This window comes from Semicossyphus pulcher, unplaced genomic scaffold, assembly GCF_022749685.1.
Source record: "Semicossyphus pulcher isolate SPU_LCO1_2020_fin unplaced genomic scaffold, fSemPul1.0.p SCAF_10, whole genome shotgun sequence".
Taxonomy (NCBI): Eukaryota; Metazoa; Chordata; class Actinopteri; order Labriformes; family Labridae; genus Semicossyphus; species Semicossyphus pulcher.
In genome coordinates this window covers 29104209-29129752 of record NW_027211604.1, presented here as the reverse complement: position 1 = coordinate 29129752, position 25544 = coordinate 29104209, and the positions used below count along the sequence as shown (strand labels likewise).

Below are 25544 nucleotides of genomic sequence, written 5' to 3'. Positions count from 1 at the left end.
TACGCTGCCGCCGTCACAGATCATGCTAGCAGGATGATCGAGGTAGACTTTTAATTATGTGTTTTCAGTGTGTGTATTGCCGTAATCAGTGGCACCTCGTCCTGGTGCTCGTTAACACCGTGTTCACATAAACAGAGCGTTCACTGAGCGAACGTGAGATGTGTTAATTCAGCTAATTCAAACTTTTCCCTCTTAACAGGAAAGAGCAATGTAGAAAAATAGAGGTAACTTTTTTACCTTTATGTAAAAGTTATAATCTCGAAGATCAGTTTCGTTCTCTCTGGCGGCACCTGTGGCGATAAACGGTAATTGCGGTGTTGTATGTGTGACGTCCACGGTTGGCTCCGGTTGTAACTCTTGATTTTCCTGGCTGACGGTCGCTTTCCTTTTCAGACTGTTTGCTTCATCTGAGCGCCGAGTTTGTTTCTTTTTCTTTGGATTTTCACTTCTTGTTGAAGTTGTATCTGTAGTCATCCATCTTTTCTTTGTTTGTTCAGCCATAGTAGATTACTGTTTACTCGCAACACTTGCAGAGAGCGGAAAAGCAGCAGCTTAGCTCCGCCTACCCTCTCTGGCAGACCAACCACTGCTGGGTGATGGAAAACGCTTCACTAACTGGGCGCCGCTTGTTATTTTTTACTGCAAATGTAAAGGCTTAAGTTGGTAGTGACTTAACAGACATTTATTGAAATGAAAATCCTGCATCGCCTCCATCTGTAGCCTGGATAGGTCGCCACTTTTACTAGTTTGACCTAAATACCCAAAAGCAAAAGAAGTGGTGTGCCAGTGCCTACATTGTTATATTTGGTCATTATTTTCAGCTCCTGAAATCTTTGCCTTTTAATTACCGGCCCTCCTGGCGCATACTCTGATTTTCTAACTGAATTCTCAGAGTTTTTATCAGATTTAGTCCTGAGTTCAGATAAAATAATTATTGTAGGGGACTTCAATATTCATGTAGATGTTGATAATGATAGTCTTAGCATGGCATTTATGTCCCTTTTGGACTCTATTGGTTTCACTCAAAGTGTAAACCAGCCTACTCACTGCTTTAACCACACCCTCGACCTTGTTCTAGCTTATGGCCTTGAAACCGAAAACTTAATTGTCTTCCCACAAAATCCTCTTTTATCAGATCACTATTTAGTAACATTCGATGTCCTATTAACCGACTACTCTCCAGTTAACAAAAATGTACTCACAAGATGTTTGTCTGATAGGACTGTAGCTAAATTTAAGGAAACAATTCCAGCTGCTTTTAATTCTTTACCACATCTGTTTACTACAGAAAGCTCTTATGCTAATGTTAGTCCCTCTCAGCTTGATCAGTTTGTTGATAGTACTGCAGGTTTGCTGAGAAGTACTCTAGACTCGATTGCCCCCTTAAAAAAGAAGATTATTAAACGACAGAGGCTAGCTCCATGGTATGACTCAGAAACCCGTAACTTGAAGCAAATGTCACGTAAATTTGAAAGAATGTGGCGATCCGCCAAAACAGAAGAGTCTCGTTTACTCTGGCAAAATAGTCTTAATAAATACAGGAAGGCCCTACGGCATGCTCGAGGTGTCTACTACTCCTCCCTCATAGAAGAACATAATAACAATCCCAGGTACCTTTTCAGCACTGTAGCCAGGCTGACAGAGAGTCACAGCTCCACTGAGCCAAGTATTCCTATAGGCCTCAGCAGTGATGATTTCATGAGCTTCTTTAATGACAAAATCCTAAAGATAAGAGACAAAATTTGTAACCTCCTGCCGTTAACTGGTGCAGATGTATCTTTGGAAACTGCTCAAAAACCTGATGTTTACCTTGACTGTTTTTCTCCAATTGACCTTCCTGAGCTAAATTCTCTGATATCTTCGTCTAAACCATCAACCTGTCTTTTAGACCCGATTCCAACCAAGCTGCTTAAGGAAGTCTTTCCCTCAATTAGCACTTCTTTACTAGATATGATCAATATGTCTTTATCGACGGGCTATGTACCCCAGTCTTTTAAACTAGCTGTAATTAAGCCACTTCTTAAAAAGCCTACCCTAGATTCAGGCACCTTAGCTAACTATAGACCTATATCTAACCTTCCTTTTATCTCAAAGATCCTTGAGAAAGCAGTCGCTAATCAATTATGTGACTTTCTTCATAACAACAGTTTATTTGAGGACTTTCAGTCAGGATTTAGAGTCCACCATAGCACTGAGACAGCCCTTGTGCGAGTTTCAAATGATCTACTTACTGCTTCAGACAGAGGACTTCTCTCTGTACTCGTCCTGTTAGATCTTAGTGCCGCTTTCGACACGATAGACCATCACATCCTGTTACAGAGATTAGAACATTTAATTGGCATTACAGGATCTGCACTAAGTTGGTTTAAATCTTATCTATCAGATCGATCTCAGTTTGTTAATGTTCATGATGTGTCCTCTATGCAAACCAAAGTTAGTCATGGAGTTCCACAAGGTTCTGTGCTCGGACCGATTCTTTTTACCTTATATATGCTTCCTCTGGGTAATATCATGAGGAAACACTCCATTAATTTTCATTGTTATGCAGATGATACTCAATTATACTTATCTATGAAGCCAGATGAAACCAATCAGCTATCTAAACTAGAAGCATGCCTTAAGGACATAAAGATCTGGATGACTAGAAACTTTCTGCTACTTAATTCAGACAAAACTGAAGTTATTGTGCTCGGCCAAAAACACCTTAGAGACTCTTTCTCTAATGATATAGCTGCCCTAGATGGCATCAGCCTGGCATCCAGCACTACTGTTAGGAATCTGGGAGTTCTATTTGATCAGGATATGTCCTTCATCTCCCACATAAAACAAATATCAAGGACAGCCTTCTTTCATCTTCGCAACATAGCAAAAATCAGACACATCTTGTCTCAAAACGATGCAGAAAAACTAGTCCATGCATTCGTTACTTCCAGGTTGGATTATTGTAACTCGTTACTATCAGGCTGCCCTAATAAGTCACTAAAAACTCTGCAGCTGGTACAAAATGCTGCAGCACGTGTGCTGACAAGAACTAGGAAGAGAGATCACATCTCTCCTGTATTAGCCTCTCTGCACTGGCTTCCTGTAAAATCTAGAATAGAATTTAAAATCCTTCTTCTTACTTACAAAGCTCTTAATGGTCAGGCACCAACATATCTTAAAGAGCTCATAGTGCCATATTACCCCTCTAGAACATTGCGCTCCCAGGATGCAGGCCTGCTTGTGGTACCTAAAGTCTCTAAGAGTAGTGTTGGAGGTAGAGCCTTCAATTACCAGGCCCCCCTCCTCTGGAACAATCTACCAGTCAAGGTCCGGGAGGCAGACACCCTCTCTTCTTTTAAGAGTAGACTTAAAACTTTCCTCTTTGATAAAGCTTATAGTTAGGGCTGGCTCAGGCTTGGACTAGCCCATAGTTATGCTGCTATAGGTTTAGACTGCCGGGGGGATCTGACACACCAAGCTTCTCTCTCTCTCTCTCTCTCTGACTCTCTGACTCTCTCTCTCTCTCTCTCTTCCTCTCTCTCTGACTCTCTCTCTCTCTCTCTCTGTCATATTAATGCAGCTCATTAACTCTGTATCTTCTGGTCCCATTAACATTACTAACCACATATCTTCCCGGGAGTTCTCGTGCTCCCTTGTCTTGAAGGTTCCTGAGGATCGTTGCTGCAGACCACCTGCTGCTGTGGACCTGCTCGACTGCAACAACTACTAACATCAGCCTTCCCCATAGTATCATTATTGTTGCTGCTAATGCTAATAGTAGACCTGTTGACTTCAACTGTTACAATTACGATTACCTCAGCCTTTATCATTACTCTGCTTCTCTCACTAATTTATTTATTTATTTATTTATTTAGCCAATCTTCACCCTAGTCTACCACTATTATTGGCATTGTAACCATAAGTATGTGTCTGTTGTTGTTCATGTAACAAGGACATATGTTGTTGTGGTAACAAGAACATATGTTGTTGTTGCTCTCTTTGCCTGTCTCTATCCTGCATCTCCTTCTATCCCATGTTCGGCCCATCCAGTCGAGGCAGATGGCTGTTCAACATGAGTCTGGTTCTGCTCGAGGTTTCTGCCTGTTAAAAGGAAGTTTTTCCTTGCCAATGTGCCGAATTGCTAAGTGCTACTCATGGTGGATTCATGTTGGGCCTCTCTTTAAATAACTTAACAAAGAGTCGGTCTAGACCTGCTCTTTCTGTAAAGTGTCTCGAGATAACCCTGGTTATGATTTGGCGCTATACAAATAGAATTTGATTGATTGATTGATTGAATTACCTGTTTCTGTCAGTTTTAGATTTTAGAAGAGTTTAAATAGTTTGGTATTTAAAAAGAGAATTAAACAAACTGCAGAAGCTGAGTCGAGTCATTTAAATGATCAAAGTGGACGAGTGTTCAATCAAAGACTGACTACATGATAGCAGAGCATGTCGCCCCCAGGAGTAGAGCCCAGTCCTTTTTCCTGGTCTCTTATACAGACCTTGTTGGGTTCATGACAGAATATTAAACTTAATGGTGTGATGGTTGCTGTGTTTAAGGTTACATTTTTACCCTACAGCTCTTTTGTTGTTACCACTGGTTCAGAATCTCAGCAGGCCTCCGACAGTTTTTAGTTCTAAATGTAATTTGTATTTTGTTGTTTAGATCATTTCCTGTTATACTTTGTCACTTTTTGTTCCGTGATCCACTTCCTGCTTTCGTGTGTTTTCCCGCTTGTTCGATTGTTTTCACCTGCCCCTTGTCTCACCTGTGCCTGTGAAAACACGTGTTTTCTTCTGTGGACTCCTGTGTGGATATTTCCTCCTGTTTTCTCCATTTTGTTGGAGTTTAAGTGGAACCTTTAGGATTGTTGGATTTACATGGACTTTAAACAGGAAACTTTTTTGTGTTTTTTGTTTGAATAAATGTCCTTTGTCTGTATCTGGGTCCTCTCCCCTTTTTGTTAAACATGACAAGGATGCAATAATATTACACAGAGCTTTTATATTTTTGACCCAAACGTATTCTCTTTTTACTGTTTGTCTTCCTGCCGCAGCAGACAGGCGGATATAAGAGACACTTATAAAATAAACCTGTTCCTGTATCAGATGCAGACGGGGCCAGTCAGTGACCCAGCTGTCAAACAGATGTGAACATTAGTATATGTAATGTTGTTATCTTTATCACCAGGATTATCCTGTTATACATGCTCAACATTTAAAATTCTCTTTAAATATGTCATCATTTTACCCAACTTGGTCTCTCATCCAGTTTCTTAAATAAGACATTCAGAGCATCGTGGATTATCTTGCACACACAACAGAAGAATCTGTAAGAAAATCTATATTTCTCAACAAACCTGGTAGAAGTTAAAAAAAGTCAACCAATAAAACATGAAAGTAAGTGTTTTGTTATAATTTATATCTATAATATCTTGTAATCACAGAAAGTGAGCCTCAGATCACTCACAGATCACTCAGAGATCAGTCACAGATCACTCACAGATCACTCACAGATCACCCACAGATCACTCACAGATCACCCACAGATCACCCACAGATATAAAACGTCTCCAAGAAGAATCACAGCATTGCTATACCTGAAACATGAAAGCGTCACACCCTCTATAACCCCAGCTTTGAAGCTCCCATGAAACAGCTAACAAAGGACCGTTTGATTCTGCATGAATTCATGATTCCTCTAAAACATAACGAAACAACATCAGACCTTGAAAATGTCTTTGAAGATTAAATATTTAGATTCCTCTCCAGACGAGATTTAAGCGTGCAAAACTCAGCTTTGAACAGCGTGTGTCTGATATGATTCTTTTTTTTACTGAAATGTTCAAGTGCCTTGTTAAACTTCTCCAAAATAAAATCTACCGTAAAACGTTGGAAAAGCACCGCAGGTCTCAATTTGAAGCCTGTATACAATAAGCTTCATATTTCACTCAGTGATACCTGTGGAGTAGTTTAGCATCATTAATAGTTAAAAAAAAAACTGGTGCTCTGTGCAGGCCCTCTTACAGCCTCTGCCTGAAACGACTCAGTCAGCTCTGCTGACAACAAACAAAGCATACGCTGCTATGCTTAGACAGCTTCACAGACCGACATGTCTGCATAGCGCTCCTCAGTCATTATTTAAACAGGGATCTCTCCCTCTCTCTGTCTCAGTGCAGCAGGTAGGGTTAGAGTGCAATTGATATGTTTGTCGGATTTTGTATTAATTTGTATAAATGTAAACATTCTTACTGGTTTTATTCAATGTTTTTATAGTTTTCCACACCTTTGCTTTCCAAAAGTTTTGTACAAAGATAATCAAAGGCCCGCCTCATATAGATTTCGTCCCTAATAAAGGCAGAGTGAGTTTATAGATGAGAGTTTACAAGATGTCTCCTACTTCTCCTAAAGTTCATTGTCAGTGCCTGTGCACGGCAGGCTTCAAGTTTCACAGTCATATCTGTGTAACTTCCAAATTGAACCATATTTGAAACAGTGAAGCTCAAACGTCAGAACTAAATACACCAGATGCAACGAATAATTTTACTGTAGAGCAACTTTAAAGAGCAAATTAATACCAGCTAAAACATCTGTTCATGTTGACCTTTAGAAGTTAAACCTTGCTACAGTTATGTAGACGCGTGTCTTACCTGCGTACTCCGGGTCCACATGAGGAGGGTAGAAGCGGAAGTTGATGAAGAAGGGGATGGGCATTCCATACTTGAACCACTCCACCACGTAGGGCTGGCCGTTCAGGGGGTGGGACACGTCGCATCCCAGGATGACGTTCTCTCCTGCACGTGCCGTCACAAACTGGGGCTCCTCTCGCACTCCGTGGGCACCTGAGGGTGACATCACTCACAGCTTAGACAGGTATTACATTAGTATTTAGTTTTACTGCATGTTTATAAGCATTTTAAACGACATTCATGCAGCTTTGCATTAGAGAGTCAGTACAGATGTAAAGTTACTAAATACTGTCATTTTCACAAGGACTAATCCTATTTGAGTGTGAGGACTACAAGCTTTCTACTTTTGTGAATAAAAGTTCATAAAAAAGTGCTTTGCAGGAGTTGAGCATTGTTAGAAACATGCTTATTGGCTTTCTGGCAGGGACTAAGATGAGAACAGTTATAACCACTCTCATGTTGGTTAACTGAATATCATCCAGAGCTAGCGGTAGATTGGTTAAGCTTAATTTAAGAGAGTCGAAACAGATTAACCAGCTAGCTAGTTCCTTAACAGGGCCGAGCAATCATTTGGGACGTAACACCAAAAATAAGGTAATTTATTTGTGCTCTTTGCTGTTTGGTCAGAGAAAAAAACAGATTGTTAATTTGTGAGTTGCTTGTAGGCACATTTTGTTACTTTTGGTCAGAGCCAGGCTAGTTTTTGCCCTGTGCCAGTCTCTATGCTAAGATGTGCTAAACACATCCTGGCTGTAACTTCTACTGCTCCCTAAAAGTCTGTGATTCAAAGCGTCAGTAGAAAGAACCTGCGTTGATTTTGGATTTTGTGAGTCAAAATCTGCACAGCTGCGTCATTGTGCACAGAGAGCAATGCAGGACCAACAGGGCAGGCTGTAAACAACACAAAACAAGTCTCAAACTGACCCTTCAGTGTTCATGGTTCAATAGGTTTTTACCAGGTGTAGAATTTTCCCATGGGGTCTCCTCCCCAAAACAAACTGACCAGGGGGGTACACCACAAAGCAGGATTTGCGGTTATCGAGGTAACTTCAGGGTTAGCTCCGAGTTTTCAGTACTAAGAAGGCGGTTCACTTCTTACCGGGTTAGATCACCATGGTAACTTATGCTGAACACCTAACCTGCTCCAAAGCAGGTTATGTTGGAGATAAGAGATCGACCTGAACTCATCACCACCTACTGACCAATCAGGTCTCTTGATTCAGGAGCTCTGTGAGCAGATCGTGAGAGGGAGGAGGGAGAGAGAGCGGTCAAACACTTCCACTTTACCGTCTGATTTATGAAATATATTCATGAAAGATATTCATCGAGCTTTACTGATATACATCTACAACAGAGACTGATAAAAACACTGAAGATGAAACAATGATTAATGTAATGTTACACACGAGTGTTATAATTAATATCTGGTGCTCTGATGATGGAGCAGTGATATTATTATATTTGCACATTTACACAGTCTGTATTTTTTTAGTATTTGTCCTTCCTGCATTCAGCAGCTGCAGCTGAGTGAACTTTAGTCTTGATTATGTGTAACTTCTTCATATCTTTGTAAAGTCATAGTTTGCTCTGAGTTTGTAAAATATGTCGATCAGCTGACGGCAGACTTGTTTTGATTGGTCATACGCTGCAGACTCCGCCCCTTTAAGTGATCGCACTCATAGAAACCCTGGGTTGACTTATCGAGTTGATAAACAGCGTCGTGTGACCGCTCAGCGCGATCTCCTTTGTCAGGTTAAGTGAAGCCAGATCAGGAAAAGACACGTTGGGTCTGTTGACCTTGCTTCGTAGTATTGGCCCCGATCAATAATCTGTTTTTTGTTGGTTTGTTTGTTTTAAATATGTTTGTGGATTTTCTTATTTTACACAACACATACTGTTAGCCATAGTGAAATGACCAAACAAACAAAAACAATAATAAAAAACAAAAACAACAGCTCAGATCAACAGAAATACACAGGAGGTCACAGGAAATCGATCACGCTACAGACTGGTTATAGGTTATAGGTCAGACTTTAGGCCTTCAGGCCTGATAGTTCAGAGGGCTGCCAGGCTTTGTACAACTGATTTGTATTTGCATGTAAAACACCTGTGAGATATTCCAAGGGAATGACTTTACACATCCTTTAACAGAAGGGCCTTAATCACAAATCCATTTTTTCTAGCAGCAAAGCTGAGAATGTTGTATAACTTTTCACCAGCTACAGAGGTTACATTCCTCCTCCGTGTCAGAATCAGAGACATCAGACCCATTTCTACATTTATGGCAAATATTTAGAAATGGCATTTCAGACCAGTATTTCTGCAGATGACGACATGGCCATAAACAGTGAGTTAAAGTACCGTTTTCTGTTTTACATTTAAGACACAGAGAAAGTGAGGGATAAAGAGTGCCTGCGACTACGAGATATACATTATGTGTTCTATGTATGATTCTAAACTGAACTGACTTTGTTCAAGTGCATTTTTTTATTTCACTTTCAGCGAGTTAAACATATATTCACAATTTTGTATTTATTTTTTGTGTCTAATAAATAAATAAGAAAATGAAAAAAGAAAAAAAACAGAACTTCTCTCTGGCTTACCGTATAATACTAATATAAGACAGACACAAACATATAAAAGAAGATAAAACTGAAAATAAACAAACAAACAAAAGGGACAGCTGGGGTCGGAAGTTCATCTTTTAGTGAGCATGTCTTTTTGTAGTCTCAGGTTATTTGTTATTTGTTCCATCTGGTAAATTTCTCGTACCTTCTCAGTCCACTTATTAAATGTTGGGGGGTCAGGTTTCATCCACTTAACGGTGATACATTTAATGGCTGCTGTTGTTGCTGTGGTATTTGTAGAAGATACTTTCACCTCAGTCCCTACAGGTGTGTAGTGCCACCCTTGGATCTTTTGGAAGACTTTGGTGGATATATGGTTTCAAGAGCTTCAAAAACTTCTTGTCAAAATGTTTGTAGTTTGGTACGTCTCCAGAATATATGGGACTGTTTGCCAATTTGTGTACCACAGTATTCGAATGTGTTGGGCCCATTTTAGCCACTATTTCCGGTGTTTGGAAAAAACACAATTTTAACTTCCACTTGAATTCCCTCCAGGTATTTGAAATGGTTACAAAATGTGCTTCAGTGCATATTTCTTCCCATTTGTCCTCTGGTATGCCTGTATTCATTTCAATTTCCCATCTGTCTTTAATCTGTAGGGTATTCTTTAACATCATGTCTGAAAAGATCTTATAAAAGTGACCTATAATTTTCTCACCAGCGTTTCCTGTTTGTAATTGAAACTCCTCAATTGGAGTGGTCTCCAGAACTGGTTCAAGTGCATATTGATACCTTTTGGGCCAAATATCCTCCCATGTCACCTCATCAATAGTCACTGATAATCAATTCTCCCATACACTCTTAATCCTCTGCGTATTGGCAGGGGATATACCAGGTCTATAAACTGTTAAAAACACTCAATAAAGCAGTCACAGGTCGGGCTGCAGCTAACTTTTCCTCGCTAGCAGACTTAAATAATTTATCCAGATAGTTCAAATAGTTAAAAAATTATGTACAACTCTGTAACGTGCATCATACGGGTAAAACATGGACTTAAACATAAAGCTAATCTGATTTAGTTACAAAAGTGTTATTATTATTATCATATTATTATGTTATTATTTATTTTTTGAAACACTGTTGCAACTTAACTCGTCGCCTGCCTCTCTAATCTTCAGCCTGTCGTGACTTCAGTCAATTTGTAGTAAACAACTTACGTGTTTGCTAAGCCGATTCCAGCAGTTTAACAGAAACGTTAGATATGGATCAGAGCAGAAAGAAATAAAGCGGACAGGTCTTTAGAAAGCAGGAAGTGAGGGTTTGTGTGTGATAACACAAACGTTTGCTAAGCTACAACTTCCATCACTCAGGACAGCTGAGGCTGCCGCTGACAAATCCAATACAGAGTCAAGGCCAGTGGGCTGGGAAGGCAAGATTAACGACACGAGCAGACACATGAATGAGACTTATCTCTACAGGATCTTTTTCATGTAATTTGTCTGACAGAAAGTGGGCGGACAGAAACATAAATGAGTTAATGTGGATGTTATCTTTGACCTTTAACCTTTTACAGAAAGGTTTCACTCAGTGATGCAGACATACCACAGAAAGAGTGTGTCTGTTCTGTGGCTGCTGGATTGATCCCTGGCTAATTACTTTGTAGCTTTGCTTTATGAGCGGAAACCTGGTGTGGGAGCATTTCACCAGTCGATACGGCTAATCAGATGTACTCACTGCCTGTCCCTCTGTGGCCTGTAAGAAGCAGACAGGCGGTTTCTTCTGCACACACATGATGTTGGCCTTACATTGCCTCTCAAAGGGAACTGTGTAAGAAGTGTGTGCACAAGGACACCATCGAGACATCTTACTCTTACATCTGCAAATAACTAAGACAAGAACAAATGTATAGTCCCAGTGTTTAAATGTGAGTCTACAGAGACACCACAAGAAAACTGCAAGAACTTTGACTGCAGCTTGAGTTTTATAAAACCATGGAGGTGAAAAGTGAAGATATCATGAATCAAGATTAAAAAAAGGCTCAGTTCCTCTTCTTTGACACCCGTTAGCAAAGCAGCACACAACTTTCTACCTCAGTAATGCACTTTAAACCATCCCTGAAGCCAGACTGAAACTAGCCAGTTGAGTCTCTATAGAGCCTACCCTGTATCCAACGTGTTTGCTGTTGCAGCGCCAAAAAGCTAACTGAAGGTGGGAGTGTTATGTGTTGAGCTTTTTGTGGAGTCTTCTATAATCATCAGTAAATGATGACAGAAACAACTTTACTTTACTTGAAATTATTGCAAGAGACGAACACTGAGACTGGCAATCACCAGTGGAGTTTTAGCTTCACATGTAGCTGCTAGCTTCAAACTAGCATCCAGCACAGTGTCTTCCATATTTTAGGTCTTAAGCTACCAAGCAGACCGATCAAAGCTGTTGTGGTCCACGTCGCCACGACATAGTTACACTATAGGGGAGGTGCACGTTCAGCTTTGGCGTAGAGCTATAGTGTCTTCAGCTACAGTACTTACAGTGTACCAACAGTGTAGATTTAATGCATCAGTATCTACCTGGCTTTAGTTACAGTATGCTGCTTTAAGCCAAGCCTAAGGGCATATTTCACATGATGCACTTAACTTCTCTTTCCTCCTCCCACTGTCGATCTATACACATTTTTAGAGAGCTACTAGAGGTGCAGTTAGGGTGGGACTGCAGAATCCCATTCAGAAAATCTGCATTTAGTCAGGCCGTCTTTTCCCTCAGAGCATCACATCAATGGCATTCAGTACCAGTCAATAAGAGTCCCCATCATATCATTCTTTGAAGTGTGATGTCAAAAAATGGCTTATTGATAACCAAAAATTTCAACATTGACTGCTTGAACTGTTTGAATATCACTTGTGAATCTGTATTGTGTGTTTGTTTTTTTTTATCTCAAACTAGTTTATTTCTAACTATTATGCCGATTTATTTTAGTTTTTTTAGGCCTCATCAGACAGAACACGTTTAAGCAGCTGGGGGTGTTTTTTTGTCATTGTTTTCAATGAGAGGCTTTATGCGCGCTGCTTTTGCATTGCAGAGCGCCTCGCGTTTTTTTCCGCTCTGTGCGCCTCGTGTTTTTGAGGAAACGCTCTGAGCGCCTCGAGTTGAAAAAACTTCAACTCAAAGCAGAAAAGCGCCCGACTTCATGAGCGTTTTTTCTCATGGTCCAATTGGAAAAAATACTTTGAGTGATCCTGCAGTGGTGCGAAGAGGACGTTGTTTTTTAGTGATGCTGATTGCTCTGCAAATGAAATGCGAGTGGCTAAAACTTGGTCGAGCAGCTTTACAAACAAGCGACCTGACTGTTCGCCAAAACACAGAGTAGGTTAGGGCCTCTTCAGTGAGAAAAACTATCTGTTGTTCGCTCACTCTTTTGATGGATTCCATCTAGGAATCGGTGTTAAAAGTCTGTGTTATACTGCTTTCATGTGTATTCAGACAGACACTAGAAGGCAAATCAGGAATCATTGTAGTGGAAAGAGCAGGATGGTACATTTTAAAAAGGCTAGCAGGGAAAGAAAGCTTTGAGAATTGTAGATGGCTTTGCCTTCCAAAGTTGTGTTGGTTACCTCAGCGAGAAAATTCTGAATTCAGATGTTACGTAGCGCTTCCACTCAAGAAGAAGACACGTTGTGTTTTTCCTGTGCAATTCAGAAGGTGTCACAGGTGCTACAGTTTGAGTCTGTGTAGTGCTGCAGGACTTCGATCTGTAGATCTGTCTGTAGATCCTTGGCCACCATCTTCTCGATTGGCTGCCTTTTTAACCTGTTGTAATTCCTCACTGTGGCATCCCTACATAGACATTGTGAATTTGTCTATTTTATCCAAAAAATCCGACGATTCAATAAAACATGGCCGAGACGTGCCTGAACAAGAAGAAGGCAGAGTAAAAAAACACAAGACTCATTTCCAGCACGAGTCAGTGACGCTTTATCCATCTACATTTCCTCCAGCCGAGAAAAGGTCAGTGAAAACAGCAGATATCCAAAGGATGGCATTCTGCTGAGCTTTAATCCCATCACTGGATGCTTCTCCATTTTGCAATTAGCTGAATGTGCTTGTTGTGGAACAGAGAGAACTAATTACGCTGCTGTAATAATTGAATATCCTTTCAAGGCCAGCGATAAATTCTTAATAGTGCAACCTCACATTATCCGATCTTGACTTCTCAAACGCATATTAAGGCTGCAGAAGGAAAGCATGAAAAGCGTTCACAGTCACCTTGAACTGAGGTCAGTGTGAAAAGCAACTAATTGTGTGGATTTTGCTCCGAACAGGAGATGTTTATCTTATAATTAGGACTAATTGTGGATGTCTAATGGAATAAAAGCAGCCGCACATTCAGTGTGATGTGTAAATCAACAAAGCAGAGCTTCCTTAAACCAACGGCTGACAATGCACATCCAGGAATATCTCCACATACATCATTAGCACAGGTCTATAATTTGCACACAGTGTAAAGCACCTCTGAGTAGCATACAGAGTATTACATCACTGAGAGGCTGTGTGTGTGTGTGTGTGTGTGTGTGTGTGTGTGTGCGTGTGCGTGTGTGTGTGTGTCAGAAGGAGCCTGTGGAGTCTTGATGTGTGTGTGTGTGTGTGTGTGTGTGTGTGTGTGCTCCACTGCTCGCTGGCAGAACCAGATAATAACCGAGCAAGTGTGCTTTTCCCAGTGGTGAAACCCCCCCTACCCACCACCCCCACCCCCTCACGAACACACACATACGTACGCACGCTACCTCAAGCAGCGCTACGTGTTGATTGGCTGCCGGTGACATCATGGCAGATAGCAGAAAAACAGGCCCACTGGAAGGTATGACTTCACTGTTTATAACTGATGAGACGGAGAGGGAGCGAGCGAGCAGGAGACAGAGAGGAGAAGCAGAGCTGATTCGCTCATCTCCTCTCCCCCCACACCTCCCCGCCCGCCCCATAAGGGTTTAGCTCACTTACAATTAAAGACCCAGGGGAGGCCACCATCGTAAGGTTTAACCACTGAGGTGCAGTCTCACACACACAGGTGGAAGAGGAGGGTTTACCGTCGCTCTGTATTTGTGGTTGTTGCCAGGAGAACTGTAACATTTGTGTTGAGTAAAAAAATGCGACTTTATAGCCAACATCCGATAAAAAAGTGCTTCAATGTGAGTTAGATCAGAGGTGACGCCACAAGTGAGCAAGAAGAAGATGTTTATTTTGAAAGCTAAAAGACCTTTGGTGTTGACCCTGTCACTGAAATCAATTTATAGGGTCAATTGTAGCCATTGTACAGATCACCCCGGGGAGCCACAAGCCATCATTTTAAGGGGCCATGAACACTCCTGTGGCAGTGCTCCTGTGTTGACTGGCAGTTTTATTTTGCTTTGCTATGAGGGAGCAGCTTTCTCCTGGTCAAACAGAGGCAGAGCGGCCACCCAGAGCAGACAGCGCGGCTCCTTGTCTGTCTAGATCTGGATTGCATTGCAAAACTGACATTAGCTATTCTGAAAGATACAGTCAAAATACACTACATGCTGTGAGGTGTAAAGAGTAGTGAAATATTCTACTCAAGTAGAAGTACTGTTACCTGACTGAAATTGTACGCAAGTCAAAGTAAAAGTATTTGTGTAAACAATGACTCAAGTCAAAGTAAAAGGTAGCTCACTTAAAAAGTACTCAAAGTAAAAGTTAATACTTTCTTGCCCCGCTGATTTTTATAATAAACACATGTTGCCATGGTTACCTTACACATGCATCCTATGCAAATGAAATAAACTGTTATTTTCAAGCCTGTACCCTGTGTTTACATGTTTTGGTGTCAAAATGACAAGAGATGGACCTTTTGTCTAAGAGTAAGATCCTTTGTTTAACCAGAAACAGCAGTTATACAGCTCTCTTCAAAGCCACCAGACTCCATTGACAAAAACATTAATTTTACCTCTCAGAACACGGAAGTTACTGATGGTCTACCGCAGCCTTGATCGGTTTGTTTGTGTTATTGTGTGGTGTTTAAAAGGGTTAGTTCGGTTCTGAACTAACATGTGTTACGACGTGTAACGAGGCAGAGGTAGACCAGCAGGTCCCGCGTTCTGTGAGGTAAAATTACTGTTTCTCTGGTTTCTCTGGTGGCTTTGAAGAGAACGATCTAACGGTGACATTTTTCCTTTTGCAAAGTCAAATAAAGTTGTGTCATTCACTCCACTGTTAAATTTGTAATTAATATAATCCATAGAAAACTTGGTGTCGTGAATTTCCTGTATGTTTACTCTAACAGCAGTGTTTCAGGAAAGTTTGATGCTATATTATTAAAGACATTGCAAATTAAATTTCTTTCCACTGTTTTAACACAAAAACTCCAGGAGGAGGAAAAACATTTGTTTCCAGGTGTCAAAGATAGCCTGCTGATCCTGAAGAAGAAGAAGATATATCCTCGGTAATATGACAAAAAATAAAATGTATAACAGCAGAATACTATGAGACAATGCAATCAGGCTTATTTTTGCAATTAAGCCTCACAGGAAATTGCATCTCTATATTTATTCAAGGTGACAAACGAGGCGGTGCATGAAAATTCAGTGAGATGCAATAAATAACAATACAAGAATGACGCATTAAAACACATACACACAACACACTGCAGCTTACTATTTCAGCTGAGGCTCTGTGCTGGCACCTAAAACACTGAATACACTTAAGCTCCCTCTGTTCATGTCTCAGCTGGCTCCTCTGGCTCGAGCCTGCCGCTGTCTTGCAGCGACAACTGGCCCGCTCTGCTAAGTGCCAACAAAGATGAAATATAAATGAGATTTTCTCACAATAGAACATAAATTATTGATGAATATAGCAAGGTCAGTGCATTATAATACAGCCTATTATTCTTGCACCTGCACTTAGTCTTCCTGTTTCTTATTCCAAAGTTGAACTCGGCCGTGGTGGTAATAAAACGACAGCTCTGTGAAATTAATGGAGGCATTAATAATGTTACCAGCCAGTGCACTAAGCTGAGGGGATGTACAATGTGATGGAGGCATAAAACAACACTATTTCATTGGGCTACGTCACTACACGTGTGCTCAACACGATGCAGGAGAGGTTAGCCTGATGTCAGCAGCTGATGTCATCTTAATCACTTAACAAAAACCAGTAAAAGTTTTTGCATAAAGGCTGAGTAATTCACTGAGAAAGTGTACTGTAGCATGTTTCTACTCTGTAACTCTTCCTTAGCCTACAAACTCCAGCACCATCTGCTACAAGAATCCAGAGGCTTAAATCTTGGGGCTCAAAGTAAAGCAGAAGCTATGACGGCAGCGATGCACAGCACGAGTTGCACTTATCGAATTTTAACAAAATGTGACAACTTTTACAAACAAGAAAATAAAACTTAATGTAAGTGCGTCATCAAACACCCAAACCATTCAGTCGATCTCGTTTCACCAGATTTTACTTGAGGCTTCATCCCATTACAAGTACAAAGACTGCACACTCTGACACAGCAGTGCTTTGAGCTAAATACTCTTACTTAGAGTGTATTGTTCGCCATAGACTGTAAATTAGAAGTAGAAGTAGCCATCTAAAAAGTGAAGTCAATGCCTTGAACCTGCATGTTTTATACCAGTCAACAGGGGGCGACTACACAGGATTTAAAAGATGTTCATGAACAAAGAAGAACGTGAGAAAATGATTTGACTTCATGATTGGTTTATTACACCAGTCAAGTTTTTTCTGTTATACATTTTTGGTCTCAATAGCTACTTTAAAGTCTTGTTCAATACAGCATGATGTTCAACTTGTTTACTATACCCTCATTTGGAGTTTAATGGACAATAAAGCAGGGTATGATTTACAGCCTTGCTATGTTATGATTAACAAGTCGCCATCTTGGCAACCTGAAAGAGGCCTTGTTCAGTGTTTCAGTGTTTGCTTGTACGACTAAACTCTATAGAGCCTGCTCAATTTATGGTAAGGTTGTTTGGTTTAAAGCCTAGATCTGCAAGAGAAATAAAGAAGAAAAGCGAAATGTAGGCTATATAAAGGTTTGTTCATTGATTTGTTCATTCATTACGCCCATAGACGTCCGCGTGGTGAACTGGGAAAATGTTTTAATGCTTACTGTGCAGGCGTTCTGGTGTTTTCTGAAGCAGCACGTGATGACGATGGCCTCTCTCTGTGCGGTAAAATGCAATGTTCTTGTCTTCAATTCTTTTGCTAATATCGATCAAACACTGAAGTCCGCTCTCCGTCAAATGTGCTGAGCGGCCCACCTCTCCACACTCGCACACTCCGAGCATGCAGGGGCGGGGTTTGCATCTCTCATGCTCGTATTGAATTAAAGCAGAGGCGCGTGCTTCTAAAATGAACAGGAAAAGCAATACGCAACTTGTTAGCCGTAACAATTTCCTGGCAAATTTTGCAAATCATGTTGCTTTGTTGGAGGTCCGACCTCTTGTAGCCAAACCACTTCCACACGACAGAAGTAGCGCCCTTCCTGGATACTAAATCCTCGTGAACACCGTAGGCGCTGTGCTCGGGTATGCAAATACGCCAACACATCATTGTGCCGCTACGTCTTTGACACTTTCTTATCACATAAAAAAATGATACTGGTATAATCTGACGATATGATATACAGCAATACATGAGAGTCCACATTTCATGGCAATCCATCCAACATCACTCAAAACTTCATTCGCACAAAATCACAAATTTCAATGTCATGGAAAAAATCACAAGTCAACCTAGTTGATCTTGTGGGGACCAAATCGATGCAAAATATCATGGTGATGAAGCCAAAAGTGGTTCAGACATTTCTGTCCGGGCCAAAGTGGGATCCACATCGAGGGTCTGCTGCAGTCAAACATGTTCTCTTTCTGTCACTTTGAACTACATCACCATCTGCTACCAAAATCTGGATTATCTTGTGGCTTAAAGTTTTGCAGTGGCCACTAATGAACTCATTCAAAGCAAAAGTGTCAAATGTGAAATCACACACAAATGTGCAGTTTGGCTGAAACTGAGATCTCTGTGCTTTGCTTACAGGGCCGATGTTTGCAGATGTATCACCATTTTCTTATTCTTGTCTCACCAGAGCTAAGTCTCGTCAAAGCTATTCTTCTCTGCTAAGGACAAAACTAGCAGCTGCATAACACTTTGCAGCTGCAGATAAAAATACTTTCCATTATGTTACTATAATCATGATTTCAGACTACCAATTTGCTGACTAAGCAAAACAGACAAATCTGTGCATTTTGAAGTCTAAAAATCATCTTTGTGGTTAGCTAATGAAAAAGCATTAAGAGCTTCTATTCTCCTGCGTGAGGTCAAAGAGAAGCACAGTTTTAGATCAATAAAGGTAAATGTGCATAACACTGTGAGCCACAGCATATTCATTGGGCAAATACCTCTAGAAGAAAGAAGGACTCCGTCTGAGACGAGCAGTGCGTAACAATGAGTAGTGAAAAAGCTGTGTTTTTGAAGCTTTGGTTTGGTTTAAAAGGGGGGAAAACAGAAATGAAAACATTTCTGCCTATAAGCTTTTGGAAATTGCATTGCTCATTTGTGTTTGTCGGCTTGTGCTACAAGCCTCAGATATATCAGGGTGGCTTAAAACACTAATGCTACACCAAAGGGTGGGGGACTTGACCTAATTCTGGTCTCCGACTCTCAAGCAAGCATCCCTCATCATTTGGAATTCAAAGGAGATCTTTCCAGGGAGTAAAAGCATCTGATCCCTCCTGCATCTCATGTGGAGCAAAGAAAAGAAAGGCTTATGTCGCTGCTAGCCTTGATATTGTTACACTGTAAACATTTGTGAATAGTCTGGACAGCAAAAGACCAGGGTTGACTTTGAAAAGCCTTTAATCCTGCTAGCAATTTCCATTTGTTGTTCGTCCATGCAAACAGTCAAAGCCAGCAGTCAAGGTGACTCTGTCTGGTTTCTGTCTAATGAAAACTTTTTAACACGCACTTCAGGTCAGCCTGTTCTATCATGGTGTTGCTGTCAACAAAAGCATTTAGTCCATTAATCCTGTTCTTCTTCATGACCCACTTTTCCTGGTGCTGATGCTTATTGTCTGTGTCCTGAATTCCTGGATGAAATTCAGATATTAGAGTCGAGGGAGGACGTCACAAAGGTCCTGCAAAGGCCAGTTAAGACCAAAGGTTTGTGGTGAAAGGAGAAACTTTCTGAACCCTGCCAGGTAACATCGATGTGACAAGACAAGATGGTGAATCGCAGCATTCTAGGATTGATGTAATGGTAGAAACTTTGGACAGAATACCAAGGGGGCTAATTCAAATGTACTGTGATCATGAAACAGAAGAAGTTTCAGCCTATTTATTTCAGTGCAGTTGCTTAGTACAGGAGCTGGTGTTATTTCAAACAGCTGACCTCGCTACTAGCTGATTGGCTGTTGAACAGGTGATGTGCTAAGTACAGTGCTTCCATTGCTTCCGTTAGCCACGGATCAAAGTTAGCCGCGCAGCTAGCGATACTATGAGCTGACTGTACCCAGCGTCAGGGTTCTGAGCACACGGGTACATGGCCAAAAGAGACACTCGGCTCCAGCAGCGTCTAACATTGACACAACAAGGTCTGTGAATCATCAAAGTTCACTGTCTCGTCTCCCTCTCTCTCCCTTCAATAATAAACCTATTACACTGACCGCCCCCTACAGGCCTGGAGCACTTTGTTGTGTGGACTGTTTTTGCAGTGTTTGCTTGTGTTTTCTGGGTTTGTGTATTTGCATCGCATTTCAGATGAATGCACTTGTTTCGGCTTTTTGCAGCCTGTTTTCTTATTTGCATTTACATCATTGCATTTGCTTTGTACTCTTGCAAGTGAATTTGCATTATTTCCAAATTTGCAGCCTGTTTCTTGTAATGGCAAGTATTTGAGCTGTTGTAGCACAGTTGCCCTTGTCGGCCACCATACTTAAGAGTGCTCAGACTTATGATCCGCAACAAGACAATACCAAAGTAAAACGCTGGAGGGAAAGGTCGCAGTGGCACGAAGCAACCCGTTTCAGTTTGCCTCATGCAGGCTGGTGCCGTCGCCTGTGACTCAGTTTGTCTAGTCGCCAGTAGCTGGTTTAAGAACAAAATGCACATCAGTTGTGTTAACAGCCATCAGCTCATTGCAAAGCCAGCTCTTCAAATCAGCTAATAACAGAAACAGATGATCACCTCATCAATTTGTTTGAGGACAAGCTGTGGCTGATGATGAGTAGGATTTGTACATTTTTTGGTGGTTTGTAAATGCACCTTTCGAAGTTGGCCCCTCCTCCCTGGCTCAAAGAGACATTGAAGACAAGTGATGGTCAAGCAAGTTCAGGACTATATGAAGAAAGCTTTTTAAAGAACCAAAATATTTCTTTATTGATTGTTTAATAGTAATTACATTCTAAAGTATCACTAAACAGACTCAGACTTAGAGTGAAAACAGCCAAAGCTTCATCCTGTCTCTCAGGCCTCTCTGCTGTGCGTGAGTTTGTGCCCATAGTGTAACAGATACACTGAGCTGCAGCACACTGACCTGCCGTTGCTCTATGACCTGCTCCTGACTGCAGCTTAATTGCAGGTGGCACCATCAGGCAGCTTTAGCTGAGCTGAGACGGACCAGTTTACAGCACTGATTTACAACAGTATTTATCAATGGGAAGTGGCCTTTAGTAGGAAAGTAGTAGAATGAAATAACTTCTGATCAGACATGACATTCCTCAAAAACAACCCCAACAACTTTAGCTCAACAGCTGCAGCTTGTGTTAGTGTGCTTATGATTCACCTGAACATGTACAGGATCTGTGTAGGTGGTTCTGTATTACATATAAGGCTACTGCTGGGTCTTGATGGTGTCTCCTTGGCCCTTTGCCCTCTAGGTTCACCCTGTGGTCCCCTGTGCCTGCTTCCATTCCCCACCTACAGCTGACATTCATTGACAGGGAGATTGTTTGTGGTGGCAGGATTTTTAGACAGAGCAGATGGTTCAGACTAGATTCTGTGAAAACTGGCAAAGTCAAACTGGTCAATTTGCCCTTTTTTTAAAACTTTAATCCTTCCCTAATGAACGTAGATTAGTTCGACATGCATATCACCTTCAGGGGGTCCCATGATGGGGAAAAAACATGTCAGTATAAAGAAATCAGTGCAAAGAATCGTTAAGATTCAGGTGTGAAAGTGGAAAGAATTGTCTTCTGGTTTGTGGAGAGTGAACCACCAGTAGTGCTTTTGCATTCATCCATAATTGGAATGTGTGATCACTCACTGTTGATTCGTCGATTCCATTTGCTACAGCCAATCATGGCCCATCTGTGGTATATAAAGGCTTGTGAGCTGCCACATTGGACACTTTGGCTGCTTGAAGGAGAACTGAGGTGTGTTTAAACCTGGACCCTATTTTACATAGTGTGAGGTTTGAATGAGCGACAGGTACAACTGTTTTTGGAATTGTTCCAGGAGATCGTTCAGCCCACAGCTGTCCTTTTTTTAAGGTCAAATGTGCTTTGTCCACCAAAACTGCTTGTTAATGCAACTGACAAGCTCACATTGGTAATAAAACTGTCTAAATATAAAAAAATGATATATTTCTTTTCATCTTGATTTAACAGAGACATGTGTATCACTCTTTTGAATACTAGTACGAGCTGTATGACTCCAAGGCTTGTTTTAAGGTCAACATGACCATGCTGTGAAAGGCATTTTAATTGAAAGAGAGTGCCTCGGTGTTTTCTCGTGTATTTTCCTCCTAAGGATGTATCTATTTATTTTGGTAAAAAGCGGGTGAACTCTTCTTCGCAAGAGTCTTACATTTTGACATGGAGTGTCTGTGAAGAGGACAAAGAAGAGTTTCTGAGCCTCTTACCTCCTGTTGATTGGCAAGAATTAAGGCCAGATGGCCGAGAGTGGATCAGTGGACACTCCAGTTCAGGAATACTCACAGAGAAACGAGGGCGACTCACTGACTGAATGAAACTGTTTGACTCTGAACACCGTGAGTAATTGACAAACAAGCCTCTATCTGATTTCTCCACATTAAACTGTAGAACAGCTACATTTTTGCAGCATTGCGTTTGCTGAAACCTTTTTTAAGCCTGAAGATAGTGAAGGGAGAGTTTCTATGTTCAGCTTTCACTGCTGTTCTGTTCACATGAAGGTTGTGTCTCACAGGTGCTTTCACACCTGCCATGCTGCAATTGAATCAAACTCCTGCACATCTGCACCCTGGGTACAATCCGTTTAGGAAGGTGAGAACGCCCTAATCAAAGTCAGAGAGCTGCTGCTGGAGCACTTCCAAGTGCTGCTACACTGTGAGCAGGAAACAAATGTGAGTAACTGCTGCAACATTGTGAGCTGACTGTGTAGAGATGCATTCGTGTCAGGGATGGTGTACACAGACATCCTGCATCTGTTCAGCTGTCAGCGTGCATTACAAGCTCCAACCTGCCTCGCTTGTTTTCCCTGTAAAGAAACTGTGAACAGGTCATGAAAACTTTCCATCACTCCTGGTTTTCCTTGTATATTCTGGTGTGTGAAGGTATTAATACACACATTCTTATTTGCGGCATCTAGCAGATGCTCTTCACAAGAAGGACTAACAATACTGCCTAGTGTTAATGACTGAGACAGTTTTCCGATACAGGAAGTAGGGCTGTACCGATGCTGAATTTGTCAATCCAATCAAACTTGGTTCTCCAATATCAAGAGCAAAGATTCAACTTACAAAATGCAAGTCCACTCAGGCTCTTCTCAAATGATGATTTAACTCAGCAGCTTTTACGAGGGAGCCCAAATAAATACACATTCACAGAATTTAGCAGGTGCTCTTAGCTAAGTATTCATGACTGAGACAAAATAGTCCTTTCCAATAAAGGTAGACATTTGGTCATCACAGGATATGCTACAAGGAGAACATGTGAGCAAATCTAAGCCTCTAAATATTTAACAGAGCCAGCCATTCTTCCTAACTGCAGCACAATTCGGAGATAGTTCATGTAGATTACAGCAGCAGAAACAATGACAAAGTGATCATCACAATCACTTTGATTAATGCCCAAAATCAAAACCCACAAAAACCCCACAGCAGCCTGCAGAGCACTCACATCACTCAGTTTGGTCCGAGGAAATGAAGGTTTTTCTCTTCCAGACTGAACATCTGCATCATGCAATTTATAAACACGTCTTCAGTTAGATTACTTTCATTTTTACTTAAAGTGATAATCTGGAAGGTTTCATGTAAATAAATGTCTGTTAAGTCTCTATCTATCGCCGAATGAGGTAACACAATGGTGACTGAGCCTATGGCCCACTGATGAAAGCCTTGACATTTGCAGTATTACAGACAGTCTGTGGAGACTTTAATGGAAAAAATCACAAGCGGCGCCCAGTTAGTGACGCGTTTTCCATCAGCCAGCAGTGGTTGGCCAGAGAGGGTAGGCGGAGCTAAGCGGCTGCTTTTCCGGTCTCTGCAAGTGTTGTGAGTAAACAGTAATCTACTATGGCTGAACAAACAAAGAAAAGATGGATGACTACAGATACAACTTCAAAAAGAAGTGAAAATCAAAAGAAAAAGAAACAAACTCGACGCTCAGATGAAGCAAACAGTGTAAAAAGGAAAGCGACCGCCAGGTAACTCGGAGCCAACCGTGGACGTCTGGTTAAATACGGAAGTGTCCTCCCGGAATGACCGTATATTGCCATTAGGTGGCGCCCAAGAGAAAGAAACTGAAATCTTCGAGATTTAAAAAGTGTCTTTTATCTGTATACATAAAAAAATAAAAATATGCATGCGTGTGAAAGTGAGTACCTAAGTGTATCTGGACAAATACACATGTCCTGTGTTTCCTTAACTCACTGTACTTTGTGTAATTTTAAAGACTTCTATTTATGTGGATGTAGATAATGCCATGAAATTAAATGTATATACTAGTAAAAAAAAAATTAAAAAAATGTATATACTAGTTTGCCAAATTGTAAATAATTATTCTATTGTCTTTTTATGTTTGGTTTTTAAACAAAATTGCGAGTAAACTCCCGCACACTGTCCAACTTGCAGAAAATTAGTTTATTTGCTTGCAATGTTTCGGTACTCGACCTTCATCAGGCAAACTGTTTGTGGTACTTTCTGCAAGTTGGACAGTGTGCGGGAGTTTACTTGCTTTACTTTCTCTACTTTGGTTTTTAAAACAAGAAAGTTACGTAAATTAAAATGTACATGATTTAAAACAGTTTTTCAAATTTTAAATAAAAGTGTCTTGATCTTCAGGACACAAAAATGTGCATCCCCAGGCGAATAAAGTCGAAAGCTCAGAGAATAGTTCAGAAAGTTTACCTTTTGTTAAGAATAGCTTTGTTGAGAGCAAGGTGTTCTCTCTTCAACACACAACACACCTTTAGGGACAGTACACAGTCGTCTGCCAGGAGATTTATTCGTTGCACTTTCAAGCTGCAGTTGCCTTTAATAGACAGAGATATCCCATGAGCAAGTAGCTACATTTTTAAATTGTCATTGGATCTAATGACTGGGATCTGCAGCTCTCAGCCCCTCAGAGCTGAATAAACCAGTAGCTAAGTGAGTCAATCCTGTCCACCTCATGTTTGCATTTCTCACTACGAGGCTCTCTGAGGGATTATTAGAGCTGAAGTTAAATTGGATAAACCTACAAATCTAATTTAGAGATCAAATGCTCTGTGGAGTTTGGATTTGTAATTCTGAATGGCTCAGTGCACATAATGTAAGTAAGTACATTTTGTATGAATATGAGGCCACCTGAGCCTCAGGCGGATTTAAAATGATGCAAAGGGTAAAGATAGGCAGCTGCATAAATACCCTGCAGAGTAGGCTTTGATTTAGAGTGTCAAATATTAACACTGCAGTGCTAGATGCATGTGTCATCATCATCAGGCTGCATACTGCTTTAATTAAAATTCACACAGTAACAGTGTTCACATTTTTATCATTAAGTTTAACACTTCAGTACTGGAGTAATTTATAGGCAACACTGGATACCTGGTGTTGGCTGCACTGTAATCTTTCAGAGCAAATGGGCCCAATCAAAGTATGTCAACTAAAAGAGCCTGTTTGTGGCACTGACAGGCTCAGGTTAATATCATAACTATATTACAACATTGTCAGTGTAAGATGTTTATTTTAACAAGAAATAGGCGCCACATTGTCTCGTGAAACTCACCAGACTCCATTGACAAAAACACTAATTTTACTTTGCAGAAAGAGGGACTATTGATGGTCTACTGCTGCCTCTGTTAGTCTGACTTTATTGGAGTGTTACTTTGGTGT

General features: G+C 40.9%; 1 protein-coding gene across 1 annotated transcript in view; it reads right to left on the bottom strand.

Annotated features, from left to right (window-relative positions):
- Positions 1-25544, bottom strand: part of igsf9bb (immunoglobulin superfamily, member 9Bb) — a 151728-nt gene that overhangs the window by 102185 nt on the left and 23999 nt on the right. Inside the window, exon 2 of the mRNA XM_069675371.1 lies at positions 6633-6824. Within this exon, the coding sequence (XP_069531472.1) occupies positions 6633-6824 (192 nt within the window). The remainder of the gene's footprint in view (positions 1-6632; positions 6825-25544) is intronic.